This window comes from Epinephelus lanceolatus, chromosome 4 (genome assembly GCF_041903045.1).
Source record: "Epinephelus lanceolatus isolate andai-2023 chromosome 4, ASM4190304v1, whole genome shotgun sequence".
Lineage (NCBI taxonomy): Eukaryota > Metazoa > Chordata > Actinopteri > Perciformes > Serranidae > Epinephelus > Epinephelus lanceolatus.
Genome location: NC_135737.1, coordinates 46,204,774 through 46,222,186, shown reverse-complemented (window position 1 = coordinate 46,222,186; position 17,413 = coordinate 46,204,774). Strand labels below are relative to the sequence as shown.

At 41.4% G+C, this 17,413-nt stretch overlaps 1 protein-coding gene across 1 annotated transcript in view; it reads left to right on the top strand.

Annotated features, from left to right (window-relative positions):
* The window catches only part of LOC117259699 (uncharacterized), a 56,205-nt gene extending 48,332 nt beyond the window's left edge, over positions 1–7,873 (top strand). Inside the window, exon 4 of the mRNA XM_033631324.2 lies at positions 6,791–7,873. Coding sequence (XP_033487215.1) covers positions 6,791–6,813 — 23 coding nt within the window. The 3' untranslated portion in view covers positions 6,814–7,873. The remainder of the gene's footprint in view (positions 1–6,790) is intronic.
* Positions 7,874–17,413: the final 9,540 nt, after the last annotated feature.

The window sequence follows — 17,413 nt, the reverse complement described above, 5'->3', positions numbered from 1 at the left end:
GAAACACACTCTTCATGTAAGTTCTGACTTGCATGAAATGCTCCTAAATGTGCCAAATGTAAAGTTTACTCATATGAGCACAGGCATGAAAACACACATGTTAAAGGAATAGTTTAACAGTTTGGGACACTTACAGTATTCACTTTTTTCCCCGATGTGACAGATGAGAAGAACAAGATCAAGGACTCAGGACATGGTTAGCCTAGCTTAGCATAAAGACTGGAGGGAGGAGGAAATGGCTAGCTTGGCTCCATGTTCTGACTCCAACTCCTTACATAAAGGGAAAGTCAGTATTTTTCAGCCTGGACCCTGTTTTCCCAAGTTTTTGTGCCTATGTGACTAATCAGAAAACAAGATTTTTGAAACTGGTCCAGTATTAAGAAAGAGCTGCAGCCAGCAGTGGCGAAACAGGCTGCAATGTAACCACCCAGGGCTGGTGCACCTCATCAATTTATGTCCATTAAAAGTGTTTGTTTTTGCCACTGACAGGCTCAGATTGTTATTATGAGTGTCTGACAACATTACAGGAAGGATACCATACCTTTCACTTGTTCTGCTCTAAGTCTCATGAACAGGAAGTCTTGCTCTGAAATCTCACTGAGTTTTTCACATTGTCGAAATCAGTATTCATCCATGACACTGAAAATCTTTTGGGTAAGAGTAAAATATGCCGTCTGTACTCCAACACAGCAAACCATTACTGACACTTCTCTTACCAACTTTCACTCGCGTGTCCGCTGTTTTCTTCCTGCAACAAGTCACCTCTTGTTAGATTCTGGTCATGAGTCTTGTTCTGAAATCTCACAAGAGGTGACTTGTTGCAGGAAGTAAACCGTGGAAACACGAGTCAGGTTTGGAAAGAGGAGTGCTAGTTACAGTTTTTTGTGTTAGGAGTATCTTACTCTTACCTAAAAGATTTTCAGTGTCATGGCTGAATGTTCGGCATTTTTCGACCATGTGGAAAAAGTCTGTGCGATTTAGGAACAAGACTGCTCATTAGTTTGACTTGAACAGAACAGAACAAGTGAAAGGTACAGAAAAATTTAACATTTCTTTGTAGGGTCTGATACGTAATGTTGTAAGACACTCATGATAACAATCTGAGCCTGTCTGTCTATCTCACAGAGGCTCCGCCCTCTACTGGACTCTTTGGGAGCAGTGGGTAGAGCCCAAAGAATGAACGCCCTGTCGCGACATAACATCGACCCGGCCACACTGATCTTGACTGGCTCAGTGTGCTACTCACTGTTCACTTAAGAGAAAAAGCATGTCTGATGGCGGGAATCCGCCTGTGGGGCCTACACATATTCAGGTAGGCTTGTCCTAATTGGCCAGACATGTTTATGAGTTTCTCAGTGTGTTAAGAGGAGTATTAGCCATATAGTCCAGTAGAGGGCGGAGCCTGTGAGAGATAGAACAAGCACTTTCAATTGACATAAATTGATGGGGCGAACATGCCCAGCGTGGTTACATTGCAGCTTGTTTCAGCATTGCTGGTTGCAGCACTCTCTCTCAATACTGGACCAATTTCAACAGTTGTTTCTATTCATCACTTAGACACAAAAACGTGGGAAAGTAGGGTCCAGGTTGAAAAATATTGCAGTTACCCTTTAAACTACACAAGTTGAGCTTTTTATTTTAAGTTGCACGCACATAAGTAAAGCCATTGTTTATGCAGAACCACATATACATAGGCATGTCAACTTTGCATGATAAAAAACTAATGCAGCAGTTCTTCCTAAATCCCTTTAAAGAATTTAAAGTAGTGTAGTTGTTGAATAAGTGTTTGCTCACCTGTAAATATCCAACGAGTTTTCAATAGAGGAGAGAAAGAGAGATGGAAAGAGAGAGAGAAGCATCCTTCTCATTTAATCACCTCTGATTTTATCAAGTTCATGAACAGCCAAACGACGAAACCATTTAACAATAACAAGGACTCAGGTGGTGAGCATGGATTCCCAGGGCAGCTACGTTTGGAGGCTGACTGTTCATGAACTTGTTCAAAAATATAAATATCAGATTAACTGCTGCACGGCACAGCCTGTCAGTGCAAGCTAACTACAGCCCCCATTAAACTGTTCTTTAAAAGGAGATTAAGCAGTAACATGTTTCTTAGCTTTTATTTGGTGCAGTCTATCATGACCTGCAGACATGAAGGGATTTAAATGAAGTTTTTACATCTCCATTTAAGCTTATTTTTTTGTCGATCAAGAGGCTTTTTTCAGAGCTCTCTTCTAGCAAAGCTTCACTTCTACCGTTTTACACGTTCCCACCTGGGAGCTGGAGCTCAGAAGCTGCTGGACACCGAGCACGAGGAGGTGAAGTGCCTGTGAACCAGAAGGTGCTCTGTTCCCTCCTCCATTATTTATCAGTCCCAGCCTCCCTCTCTATTCAAGTGCAGTGTGAGGCTCGGGGTCCAGCAACCCCGCCTCACTTTGATCTCACACAGCCCAACAGATGTTTGTGGAGAGTGCTGCGGCTCCTGCTGTTGCCGCGCGGCTTACTGGAAGCCTCTTTGAAGCTCTGACTCTTTTGCTAAAATTGAACTCTGTTTAACACCTAGTCTTCAGCTTACTGAGGCCTGAAACTGTGCCAAGCTCTCTGCACACCAGCAACTGATTTTTTACTGAAAATAAAATTCAATTCAAGCTGAAAAGCACATTAGATACACCGTCAGATGTCCAGTACCAAATGAGATGCTCTTAATTGCATTAGCTGAGGTCACATTTAGTTGTTCTAGATGGAGGACACTTTGTTTTATAGACCCGTATATCAGGGCCACATCTTGTGGGATGCTAGCTTTTCCATTTACAATTTAATTGGATGACTTTAGACGTGTTGTAGAGCTAGTTGTGTGATGGTTAGTTTATATACTGTGCAATTAAAATATATCCATTAAATTTGGGTTTGACGTCCTTAAAGAAAAGACCCAGGCTGATGCATGGGAGCCATTTTTCTTAGATTTTTCAGGCACATTTGTATTACTGAGCTCCATGTTCAAAATATTGGAGTTTTCTTATAGTAATGACGATTTGAAATTGGTGTAAACAATATTATTTACAAGTCAGAAACAGGTGATTACGGTAACTCTCATATGACATGAATGTGGCTTTCTCACCTGAGTACTGCCTCTCAGATGACCCAATCAAGCAGTAAACAATAGCATGTAAGACACCTTTGAGATTTAAGTTAAAATATGTACAACCTTGTGCCCACCAGCACCAACACAGTCAACAGAAAAAAATGTTGACAGTGTACGTTTCTGCAAACCAAATACATTGAAACTTATGTGAGGTTAGTTTCAGGCACAAAACCACACCCAGGTTTGGTGCCTAAAAACAGCGACTGGTCACTATGACACAACCGGTTTGGTTGTTTGTTGGTCTGCAGCTGTGATTAATGTGTGGTGAGGTTTAGGCACAGAAACCACTTGGTTATTGTTTGGAAAAGATCATGATTTTTCTTAAAATACCAGCTTTTTTATGGCACTATCCTGGCAGGAAACACAGCAATGACTCACTAAAAAACAACCTGTTCCACTGTTTGTCAGTCTTGAACTGTAGTCTGCAGCTTGACAGGCGTCTCTCTGAAGTGTCACGCCATCCACCATCCCCTCCACCTCCCAATGACAAAGTCAGCTCATATATTACATCACTTTTAAATGCTGATATGAAACATACATATGTAACATATCCATGGTTTGCAGAAACGTACAATGGCAACATTTTCTTCTGTTGACTGGGCTGCCAGCACAGAAGCAGAGAACAAAAGTCCTCACAACTGAACAAGTGTAAAACTGGTGCCCTATTCTGCTCTTTAAGCTTGTTGACATGCATGGACTTAGTGGGAGCTCAAACTGAAAATGGCACTGAGCAGATAACCTGCGTTTTTGCAGCCCGTAGAGCTCGGAAAAAAAACACCTTAGCTATGCCTGTAAAATAAAATAAAAGCAAACCTAAGAAGACCCTTCAGGTTACGCGAGTGAAATGTCTGGTGTGCATGAGTCGGTTACGTTTAAAGTTAGTCTTCTTAGACTTTAAGTGTTTCTACATTATGCAGCTCCTCTTTTCTACCACAGTCTGCCAGAAACTATTGCTTATGTAAGCCCATGCACAGTTAATTTCACAGTTCATTTTGGAGGGAAATGATTTATTAATTTGAAGATAACATTGTTTTTGTAGATTTGATTGACCTCTCTACGTTATCACAGTCTTCCAGTCAATACTGAAAGGTTCCACAGAAACAGCTCACTGTAAACTGTTGCTAACGCGTTTGTGACTGTAAAAAAGGTTTCACTTTTCAACTGGACTTGACTGACAAGTCATTTGCTTTCTTGTCGTCGTCTTCCATGCAGATATACTGAATGAACCCAAGCTGCACTGACACCAAAATGATAATTATCTCAGGAATTGTTTTTTTTGCAAGATAATGTTTTCAAAGAGCAAAGCTAAGTTAAATATTTTACCACATGGACCCTATTTTTCCATGTTTTTGTGTCTGTGTGACAAATGGGAACAACAATTTTTGAAAGTGGTTCTGTATTAAGAGAAAACGCTGCAGCCGACAGCGGCAAAACAGGCTGCAATGTAACCACTTGGGGCATGTTGGCACTGTCAGTTTAAAGTGTTTGTTTTTGCCACTGACAGGCTCAGATTATTATTCTAAACACCCAAACACACTAAACCGACTTCAGAGAACTAGCAAAAGGCCCCCTGCTATGTCACCTGTCTCGGTCAAAAAGTTGCACACGAACACACCACAAAGACCACAGTCGACGGCCAGCCAGCGCGTGCATTGTACTCCTGCATTAGAGGAAATAATACTCCACACCAGCAGAGCACTGGTCTATGATCATTAAGAAAGGGAAGACTGTCTTGTCGCTAGTTAGCCAGTGTTGAAAGAACAGAGCATATTTATCATGCACCAGTGAACAAAAACACAAACCTTCACAAAACATTTCTGCTAAAGAAAATTATCTTACCTTATGTAACAAGTTTGTTTTGACTTTAGCTCTTTGCTTACATTCCTCACTTCCGTTTCTCTTCTCATGCGCTGAGTTGAACTGCCAATCAGAGTGATTTTATTCACTGATGGGCTCCGCAGTCACCAATTCAACATGCTGAATCTGCTGGGAAAAGAAGCCCATGGGGGCCTATGAGGTGCAATGATGTGGGACACATCGCACCGTCTAGGGCAGCAGACCCTCATCAACAGTCCAACACTGACCAACGGCCAACTGTTAGCTTGCTGTGTCAGGGTCTTAAGTGCCTGAAAAAACTGTGGAAAGGATCCCTACAGTGATAGACCTTTATGTTAAAGAGTATGATCCCTTTTGTTTAACCAGTAACAGCCATGAAATCACCAAACCCACCAGGCTCCATTTAAACAACCAGTAATTTTAGTATGTATATTGTCTGCATATTTTCACAACCATCTGGGTGAATTAAGGGTTTATTTCAAGCAAACCAGAGTTGGTAATTGTTGGAACCGTGGAAACATAGAGTGTGATGTGTTTTGTGAGTTTTAGTTTGTTTTTGTTGACTCTGAATCAAGTGTGTTTTATGTGGATGAAATTACTATTATTTAAATGGAGTCTGGTAGGTTTGGTGATGGTGATTTCAGGGCTGTTTCTGATTAAACAAAAAGGTCTAATTCTGTAGGGATCCTTTCTTTAATATTGTCAGACACTTCTGAGCCTGTCAGTGGCAAAAACAAGCACTTCTAGTGGATGCACGCTGACAGTGCACAGTTGTCCCTAATGGTTACAGTGCAAGCTGATTAGCCGCTGCTGGCTGCAGCACTTTCTCTCAATACTGGACCGATTGCAAAAATGTTGTTCCCATTGTCACTTAGACACAAAAACATGGGGAAACAGGTTCCAAGTTAAGAAATATTAGAGTTCCCCTTTAAACTACTTAACCAATTTACAAAAAAATGAATGCTGCACAACTCCTCTTTTGTTACGTATCCAAAAACAACAAGCAGTTTAGTTTTGGGGGTTTTTGTTTTTGGATTTCAATGCACATATGGAGGGACACAGAAAGAAGAGCTGACATGAAACCACTCACAACCACCAAAAGCTTCATTGCAGACCCTCAGCCTTCGTGTTTTGGCCTCCCTCCTCAATCCTCCAGCTGATAGGCAGCTGGCTGCTAGCTCTAACTAGCCGTAGCTTAGATAGTTAGCTCTCTGTTTGCTCGGGAAAAGAAAAGCTGGTTTAGCAGACATCAATAGAGTTGAGTCCATCAACGGATTAGCGGGCAAAATCAAAGTGTCACGGAGCCTCTTCAACAAGCCAGATTAACTAGCCTTCTCTCTCTCTCCCTCTGCCGTCTCTGTCTGGGGGGGGAAGCCAACATAACGACAAATATAGACAGATGAGTGGATGGTCAGGTCGTTTGATTTCAGGGAAAAGTCTTAAGAGTCTGTGAGCTCTGAGCACAAAAGACAAAAGTCAAAAACATAAAAGGCACAAATTCAGGTACAGGACAGAGACAGACAGGCAGAAAGAAAGACAGACTGTACGTCTTCCTGTTGTTATCATGTGATGATTTTTTTTATTATAACGTGACAACACTTATTTTTCTCATGAAACTGTTGTGTTGATGTTGTTTGCTTTGTCCTTAACACAAAAATAACTTAAACTAACCCAACACTAGAGTGAGCAACATCTGTACTAAACCACTAAACACACATATAACCCTTTTTTATATGACTGTTTATTATTATTCTTTTTCCAAGACCTATTTTTTAATACATTTTTTCAATCTCTTCTGTTATCATTTACCAGACAAAAAGGCGGGAAACGTGTGAGGCCACACAAAGAGGATTAGAACTGCCCGGGATTCGCTGAGCAAGGAGCTCTGAGCCCCGCCCCCTATCCTAACTCCTCCTCCTCCTTCCTCCCCCTCCTCTTCCTCCTCTCTCCCTTCATCCCTCCTCCTTCCTCCCGAGTAAACAGAGTAATCACGTGTTAACAGAACGCCATGGTGAGAAAGAGAGAGAGAGAGATTGAGAGAATGAGAACGATGCAATTCATGTAGATGAGAAGTGAAAAATAATAATTCCTCAGAAAGCAATAATTCAAGCCCTTCTTTTCGTCCCCCCATCCATCCCTCCATCCATCCATCCCCTCCGTCCGACACATGCATACATACATACAAACATCCAGTGTTTTTATTTTTTTCTTTGCTTGTCTGTGAGATTTTATATTGTCTACGAGAGAAAAGAAAAATGCAGAAATGTAAAAAATGAAAATCGAGACATTCCACCCCCCCTATTTCCCCCCGCCGTCCTATTTTCCTCCTCGTCAAGCTACTTAACTCCGCTCTCTGTCTCTACCGACTCCTGATTGGTGGATTTAAACAACAAAAAGAAAAAAAAAAAGACTGTTAGTTTTATATTGACGGCCATTTTGGTTTGTAGTCCCCCCCTCAACCCCCCCTTCGCCCTCCCTCCCCATCCGTCCCAGTAGATATTTGACAGTACAGCAGGACCATGTTGCTACAGTATATAAACTGCCCTGAGGACTGCCACTTCCCAACCAACACTGCAATGTCTTCAGCTCTGTGTGTTTAATGTTTTTAGACTGTTATATTGTGTACATGAATTGAAAAAAAAAACACCATCAAATATTGAAGTCAAAATGTTTTTTCTTTTTCCTGTTTTGGTTTGGATTCTCTTTTTTTTCTTTCTTGTTTTATTTTTTAAAAACACATCTTCTCACTGTTACCGCAGTCTGGCGATATGCTGTAATTAAAAAATAATAATAATAATAATAATGATGATGTTTTGTTGGTCCAAGTTTTCACATGTCCGCTAGCAAATTGTCAAGAAAAAATAGTACAATAAAGACTAAAATCTAACAACTAAACTGCAAGTCATTGTGGGGGTTTCTATTTTTATCTGGATGATGGAAGTGTTGTGTGTAGACGGGCGGGTGGAGGGTGGAGGGTGGAGGGGCGGGGCAGGGCGGGGTGGGGCGTTCCGCTGGAATACCATTGGATGTTCATTAATCTGTGTATCGATAATCTCATCCTTTTACGTAATGGGCGGAATAATACGAGATTTCTTTGTATTAAAGTAGATCTGTATGTATTATCTGGCAGCAGGCTGCTGGTGTTTCATGTAGGCAGGAGGGGACGTTCATATGCCAGCCACTGTCCTTTATCTCACTATATTTATATTTCACATGTTCAGATAAGACTATAAAGGGACTCAATGACCTCTGGCCCTCTAGTTGCACCACATTTTAGTAAGTTTAGTGACAACATCAAAGTGAAATTTAAAGGTCCAGTAGGATTCAGGGGGATTTGGTGGTGTCTAGCGGTAAATCACAGATTGCCACCAACTGAAACTTCTCACAGCGAGAACTCCTTCAGGAGGTTTTTACTGGATTATACACAAAGGTTCCTTTCCTAGGAGTATGCAAGGTTTTTAAACTATCTGAAACTGACACAATCACTGCGTTTCAGGTAATGTGGAAATGTCTCAGTAGGAATTTCCATCTCAGGGCTGGACGAGAAAAACTCTTTGAAATGAAGCACCCAAATTTATCAAACAGTGAAGCTCAATACAGCACAGAGGTGGGAAAATGTTCTGAGCACCATCATGTTAAAGAAAAGACAAGCGAAACACTGAAATTGTATGAAAAAAAATCTTTTCTTTTGGCATTGTGGGAAAAAAGAAACATGAAGATAAAGTAGGTTTCCAGAAAAAGCTTAAGCCCATGCTTACCTCTGTCTCAATTTTTCTGTCTCTGCGCCAGTGACAGCCATGGCCAAGGCATAATGTTTTCAGGTTGTCCATCCATCCATCAGTCTGTCCGTCTGTCCGTCTGTCTCATTCTTCTGAACATAATATCTCAAGAACGTCTTGAGATGATTTCTTCAAATTTGGCACAGACGTCCACTTGAACTCATCAATGGACTGATTAGACTTTGGTGGTCAAAGGTCACTGTGACCTTGCATCTGTTGCATTCTCATGAACGTTATATCTCAAGAACACCCGGAGGCTTTTTCTTTGAATTTGGTAGAAATGTCCACTTAGACTCGAGGATAAACTGGTTAGAATTCAGTGGTCGAAGGTCAAAGTCACTGTGACCTCAAAAAACATGTTTTAGGCCATAACTTATGAGTTCATATGTTAATTATGACCAAAATTTCACACAAATGTCTAATAGGATATAATGATAAAGTGATGATGTTTTATATCCTAAGGTCAAAGGTCAACTTCATCATAAGGTTCTGTATAAAACAGTGAGTTGGCTATTACTCAACATCATATCTCAGGAACAGAAGGGGGGGCATTTGGTCAGATACTGAATTGGTGACTCTAATATTGAGACTGTGCTGACTGTATAGATCTTCTGTGTGTGAAGCATCCATGATTTCACAGACACCCATGTAAACTGTAACTGCAACTTGACTGCTCTGCAGAGGCATTCAACCACAATGCAGTAATTCTCGTGTCTTCTTTCTTCTCACTATTACAAATTAAAAGAACAGTTTCTTCCTCGCCATCTCAGCTTCAGAATTTCACCTCTTTTTCTGGGAACATTTGATGTCCTCATAGCTGCTGCGTGGGCTTCTTCTCTCTTCTGGAAGGTGTCTAAGAGCCATTTGTATCTGAGTCTGTCCAGTGCTTTCATGATCTGCTTCATTTCAGTGTCTTCAGCAGCATCTTTACACCGTTTCCTGTGTTGTAGCAAGTACGTGTACAGTCATTTTAAGACTAGCAGCACCTTAGAAGCATCAAAAATGACCAGTTTGGACATTTGGTGGTGGTGAAATAGGGGGAGAAATATAAAAGGTGAATTTCTCCTTTTTTTCTTCAAAGGGGAATCTATCATTGTAGTTGTGGACATTTGCTATTTACAGCTGTATTTCTTTATTAATAAGTGTTTGCTACTCAGATTACAGATCCTGTTTAGGCCAAAGCATCGTTAGTAAGACCAAGGTGAGAGCTTGGTAGAGAAGCGTCCTGTCAAAGTGTCCTTGAGCCAAATGCTGAACCTGCTCACTCAGTGTAAGCAGATCTGAATGTGAGCTGCTGACACACCTTTGTAATAAACAAAGGAAACTGCAACACATGTCAGGCAAACGTTCAGACACAATGTGCGCATATTCAGGAGGACTCGTGGTCATACAGGTCACATTTCAGGGTGTGGAAGTTTGTCACAGTGACTCCGGTCAAATCTAAATTTGCAGTGTATCTAAACTCATATCAGTTAACCTAGTTCTGCTGGGATGGCACTTTAATTTGATGTTTCAGTTTATCCAGCTTAAACTGATGCTAACTCTTCTTCTGAAAAAAAGCGTGAACATGTGCAGTGAGGATACAAGTAGAACTGAAATTGTACAATGTTAATTATCTCATGTTTTTCAATAGTTAAGTCATAACTATGTGAAGATATTTTGTAGATTTGAGCCTGTGACAATCTAAAAGCACAGCCAGGGTGTGGGATTTTAGGTCCAGTGTATTCTGTGTAAGAAATTTCAGACCAATTGTCAGAGGAAAATGTTGGTATTGTACATTTCTGCAAACATCAGCCACCAAACGTGGGTGTTTTTTTGGAACCCATGGCTGTTTTTCCCGCAGAATTCTGTGTGTTGCTGTGTTGCGTCTATTGCTGTTTTTTTAGCAGCTTTTTAGCCCCCAAACTTAGGTGTTTTTCAGGGACCCATGGCTGTTTTTCCAGCGGATATTCAGCTCCTAAACGTGATGTTTTTTTAGGGACCTATAGCTGTTTTTCAAAACGCTTTTTGGCTTCCAAATGGGTGTTTTCTGGGGACCCATGGCTGTTTTTACAGCTGTTTTTCAACTCCCAAATGTATTTTTTTTAAAGGGACCTGTGGCTCTTTTTCAAGCAGGTTTTTAGCCCCCTAATATGGTTTTTTTTTGGGGGGGGGGACCTGTGGCTGTTTTTCCAGCTGCTTTTCAGCCCCCCAAATGTGGGTGTTTTTTGGGACTAGTGTCTCTTTTTCCAGTGTCTTCTTAGCCCCCAAATGTTTTTTATGGTGATTGGTTTGTAAAACAAATACTAATTAAAGTTACTAACAATAAACTAAAGTTCTGTTATTTAAAAAGCTTAAATGGACCTGATGGTCTGTTTGAAGTTTATTTCCCTGTTATAACTTCCAAATCACTCTAGACTTAACTCATCCTTAAACTGCTGCTGTCAGCGTCCTCAGAGGGTCGACGGGCCACATGTTGAGACTCACAGCAGCAATAATAACACATGTCTAGCCGTCTGTAAAGTGCACGGTGACGATAATTCCCTACTGTCAGTTGAAATCGGCAGCATACTGTCTTGCTGTCAGGCCAAATCTCTGGGATTATGTTATTACAGCCGTAATGCCAGAGTACAGTAGCTACACACACACACACACACACACACACACTGATGGTTCAAAGGCATTTTAATGGACAAAGTGGGGTAATAATCATGTCAGTTTCGACGATGTGTCGGAGTGTAAGTGAACAACGATCTAACAAAGAGCTTCATCACTGAATTGGAAGCAGCTTTCAATAGCAGATGGAGAATATGTCGAGATAATGATAATGTCTGAGTGGTTACAGTCGTCTTTAGATTTGCTTCTCATTGGGCCACACTTGAGGTCAAAGACACGGAAAAAAGGCTGAACAGATGGATTACATGTCAGGATTATAACGTGAAGACACCAGCTGCTAAATCTACACCTACAGAATGTGTACTGGGCTCACATACCAAGCTTCTGTCTTCATACTTAGATTAAATTACATCAGGACATTTAAATTTGTGAGGAGTTTAGCAAAGAACTGACTGCAGCTAAGTGACTGACATTTAGGCTACAGCTGCTCTCATTAGATCAAATTAGAGTCTGCAGATGGAGGATTTGGGGTCAAGTTTAAAGACATTTTAAGCACAGAAATGATTCAGATGGAGAGCAGAGTTAACACTAGCTGGTGCATGCTGCATGTGTGATATTAATACGGTAGAAGTGGACATGTTATAGTTAATATGGAATGAGCTCACTATATACTGCTAGTCCCCTAGAGGCTGCAACATTCATTACAGTGCATGGCATTTAAGTGGATGTTAAGTTACAACATATCTGCTACATAATAATGTACAAATGTAATGTATCCATGGTTTACAGGATACACACAACACCAACATTTTTTCTGGCAGTTGGGTTGTCACCTCGATGGCAGCCCAGAAAAGCATAATTCCAGCTTTATGCAATGCCATGGGATGCCACTGATGTATGCAGCACTGAATAAGCTGACACATGTCAAGTTACCATGAGAGTATAGGCTTACATAGAGAAATGGGTGCGGGTGTTTCATCATAAGCCACCAGTGTTTGTTTCCCATCAAATGGCCAACAGGTCAGGATCTGCAAAGATTTACAAATGATGAAAGAATATTCATTGATGACTTTATAGACCTGTAAACTGGATAGTACATTCACTGGCCACTTTATAAGGTACACTTGTTCAACTGCTCATTAACGCAATAGCTAATCAGCCAATCACGTAACAGCAACTCAGTGCATTTAGTCATGTAGACATGGTGAAGACGAGCTGCTGAAGTTCAAACGGAGCATCAGAATGATGAAGAAAGGTGATTTAAGTGACTTTGAACGTGGCATGGTTGTTGGTGCCAGACGGGCTGGTCTGAGTATTTACTGGGATTTTCAGCACAACCATCTCTAGGGTTTACAGAGGATGGTCCCAAAAAGAGAAAATATCCAGTGAGCCAAAATACCTTGTTGATGCCAGAGGTCAGAGGAGAATGGCCAGACTGCTTCAAGATGATAGAAAGGCAACAGGAAGTCAAATAAGCACTGGTTCCAACCAAGGTGTGCAGAAGAGCATCTCTGAAGCAACAACACCTTGTCCAACCTTGAAGCAGATGGGCTACAGCAGCAGAAGACCACACCAGGTGCCACTCCTGTCAGCTAACAACAGGAAACTGAGGCTACAATTCACACGGGTTTTCTCACCAAAACTGGACAATAGAAGATTGGAAAAACCACATTCAGATGGAAGCATGGATCCATCCTGCCTTGTATCAATGCTTCAGGCTGCTGCTGCTGGTGTAATGGTGTGGGGGAGATTTTCTTAGTACCAACTGAGCATGGTTTAAACACCACAGCCTACCTGAGTATTGTTGCTGAGCGTGTCCATCCCTTTATGACCACAGTGTACCCATCTTCTGATGGCTACTTCCAGCAGGATAACGCACCATGTCACAAAGCTCACATCATCTCAAACATGACAATGAGTTCACTGTACTCCAATGGCCTCCACAGTCACCAGATCTCAGTCCAATAGAGCACCTTTGGGATGTGCTGGAACGGGAGATTCTCATCATGGATGTGCAGCCAACAAATCTGCAGCAGCTGTGTGATGTCATCATGTCAATATGGACCAGAATCTCTGAGGAATGTTTCCAGCACCTTGTTGAATCTATGACACCAAGAATTAAGATAGGTCTGAAGGCCAACGGGGTCCAACCTGGAGCTAGCACCTGATGAAGTATAGCTGGTGAGTGTATATACAATCCCACCTCAAAAAATCTGAACTATCCCTTTAAGGTCCCAGAACTGTTATCATTTTATTTTTCACAAATATCCAAAAGGAAAAAAACAGACAGAAAACAAAGCTAATAGTTTACTTTCCAAATTTTTATTATTAACTTTTTTGATTTATTTACAAACCAAACAGCACGGTACTTTACATAATCAAGATTTTTTTTTTTTGGAGAACAACAAACAGATGCTGCTGTGTGATATGAAGTGAGACAAAACTGGAACACATTCTAATGTGGAGACACCAGACTGAAGAGTTTCTCTCCAAAATGAGACATGATACAAATCCACACTTAAGTCTTTCAGACTGATTAACAGGAGAAAGTAATCACAAAGGCTTTTTAAATACGTCTAATTACTTTAAGTGACGCCTGCCTCCACATTTCACACCACAAACTGAACAACTCAGAAGGAACAGATGTTTAGTTCTTAAAACCATTTTCATTACTTTTCCCTTCCATCTAAATTTAATAGCCCCATAAACAAATACTGCTCCGTGCTCTCACACTGTGGCAGATATTTTGCTTTAATGAGATTTGAATGTGGGTAAAAAAAAAATAATTCTCAAATCCTGTCACTTACAATACTTGGGTTTTACTCCGCAGCCTGCAGAAAGCTGTAATGGCCCTATACTCCTGCACACTGAATTTAAAATGAAACAGTGCGAGCTGTCAAACATGCTTTATCTAAATCTCCATCATGGCTGCTTTATGTAAGAAAATATAAATGCTGAATCAGATATTCAGATTAGGATTGTGCGGAAAAAACAACAATAAATTCAGTCTCAAACCTGAAATCAGCCACACACAAAAAACCTAAAACACTGGATGTGATGTTCCTGATAACAGCGAGCTGCTGCAGGCTGACGGGAGCCGACAGCAGAGAGGGAGAGTGGACTTTTCCCTGCGGCGCAACTGGATGATGTATAGAGCGTTTAGTCCATTCAGACAAGTCACTGTCAACACTTAGCAGGCTGGAAAACACACACACACACACACACACACACATACACACACTAGTCTATATGTTCACATGGCTGCTGGACACTCAGAGCGATAATGGCTGCTGTCATAGAAAACACACAAGGCTGGGACAGGCGTAACGTGTGTGTGTGTGTGTGTGTGAGAGCAGATACTAAGTGGCCATGGTCGTGTGTGATCAAGCAAATAATTGAATGAATAAAGTTTTGTTTCTGTGTACGAGGAGGACAGATATTGAAATAGATGGGCATGCTTGATGGGTTCGTCTGGCAGGGTTTCCATTTAAATAATGGAGACAGAAGACATGGAGACAGGGAAAGGATACGTCACTTTTACACCGCCTGTTGAAGGCAGAAATATCGCGCCGTTATGCCACCTCGCCATTTCGTATATTAGGTACAATCATGGAATGGGGGAACAGAGTGGTCTCACCTCTGAGCTGGGACTGGAGGTGGTAACAATGTCAAAAACGTGACCATGGGTGGAACAGATGTGATGTTTTTATCACGCATTATGTTGGTGACCCACCACAAGAAGGCAGCTGTTAGCTGTTAGCAGCTAACTCAAAGTAGAACAGCGGCCATAAATATCCCCAAATAGTGAAATCAATGAGGTCCAGGAGCTCCTTACCCTCCCTGCAGACGACGAGATCAGCCGCCATACAACAGAGATGGTAAATGATTATTACTGAAATGTTGTGTCGTTGTTATTGTTTAGAAAGTCCTGCTGATGTGTATGTTATGTGTCACACTGGAGGCCGAGGCTGTTTTGTTACATGTCACGCCTCTTTTGCTTCCGTGATGTTGGCATCAAAGTACAGCATGGGACCATTTCTGAAAACCCGCACCCGCCCATACCTTTAAAGCTCAGTACCAGAACTGACCCATTACCCGTCATAACGTCTCAGTCAAAACTAAGGGCTCCAAGGGCGTAGTCAAAAGTTTCTGACAACAAACGAGGCAATGGTGGAGGAAGTTGTAATATTGTACCTTTCAGTGGAGGCAGCTTGTAGACGACAGTGGTCTATGAGGCCATTCAATAAATCACTGCATGTGGATGGAGGATTCTTTTCACTACAAACTCATTCTGTGCTGCCATTTTGTAAATGCTGCCTCCTACAGTCGTATGTCACTTGAACTACACTGCACTGCCTCCATGACCTCCTGTGGTATCAGTATCTGAAAGCTTTCAGAAAACGTGCATAAATATGGACAAAATGAACATAGAGTACAAAGAGAAGGCTCCATCCCTGTCCGTATACATTTCTAACTTAGAGGATTGTCACGGCCAGCAGCCACTTTGCACAAGTATCTGTGTGCCAATGGGCATGTCAGTCTTTAAATGAGGTGTGGTCAGATGCATTGTTAACGTATTGCTGTTTGAGGCAACAGAGAACAACTGACCAGAATGGTATGGTATTTTCCAACACATGCTCACTCCAACCATGTCATAACTTGACGTTTGGTCATGGACTTCCACATCAAGATATGACGTCCAAGGTACCCTGGGTGTGTTGGTTGTTGACGTTCTGGTACGCCGTGTCAACTTCAGCCCGTTATATGCATTGTCTGTTTTCAAACTATACTTCGGTTTTCAAAGGAAATGTACAGTTTGCATACAGTCTCTTTCAAAATAAACGTACTATGTCGGTAAAACACTGCAAATTGATGTTTTTCCTTCAACACCAAAAGCTTATGGTTACATTTAGGTAAAAGAGCAGGGTTTGGCTTTACAATCTACCCCCTCCTGAGTGATAGTCACTTGTTGTTGGGCCTATCCGCCACATATATATTGGTACAACACCGCAAATTGACCTTTTCTTCTCCTCAACAAAAAATGCAAGTGGTTGGGTTTAGAAAAAATGAACAGAGTTTTGCTTTACAGCAAACACCGGCCCCCCAGGTGATAAGTCAGTGGTTGCTGAACCCATCCACCACAATGATGATTCAGATGTGCCTCCATAGGCAGGGTCACAACATACATACACACTGCTTGTCACACACACAGGGAAGTGCAGATGGGTTGCAGGTGGGTGAAATAATACATCATCAGTGAAGAAAATGTTAATGAAATTCTCTTAAGTGTGAATGTAACAGGGAGCAGAGCAGAGCTGCAGAACACTGTATGCTATATTGACAGCATTTCCACTGCTTTCCGTCAGACAGACCAATCTGACAGGGAAGATATTTATAGCTTCAGTTCCTCATTTCTCATCAAAGCCACCAGACCCTGATGAGAAAAACAGTAATTCTAGCTCACTGCTGGAGCTGTTGATCTATGACCGCTTTGATCAGTTAATTAGGTTTTGTTATTGTGTGAATTTGGTGCATCCAAAATAACCATTTAAACACCAAAGTCACACAATAGCACAAACAAACTAACCAATGCAGTAGAACAGCAGCTCCTGTGTTCAGCAATGTTAAATCACAGTTTTTCTCAGTGGAGTCTGGTGGCTTTAAAGAGAGCAATATAATGGCTTCAGTTCCTCATCGGAAATCACTGTTTTATGGAAAGGTAAAGTGGCTAAAATACGTTTTGTTGCTGACCTGTCCACAGCAGTACATTGCTAAGCTTCCTTGCTGTACTTGAGACTGCTTCTCCAAACTGGGGGCGTGCTGACTGTAGATAATAAGCTGACTATGTATCTCATTCAAACCCACTTTAAAAAAAATCTGAACTATCCCTTTAATTAGTCAGCTGTAGCACATCTCTCCTTCTTTGTAGAAAAAAACCTGCCAAAATTTCTTTACAGAGACACGAAGAAACAGTGAAACAATTAAATAAAATAATTTTCATGCACAGTCTGTGATCTGATGGTATAAATTTCACTGGAACAAAAGCTGGAACAAGCTTGAT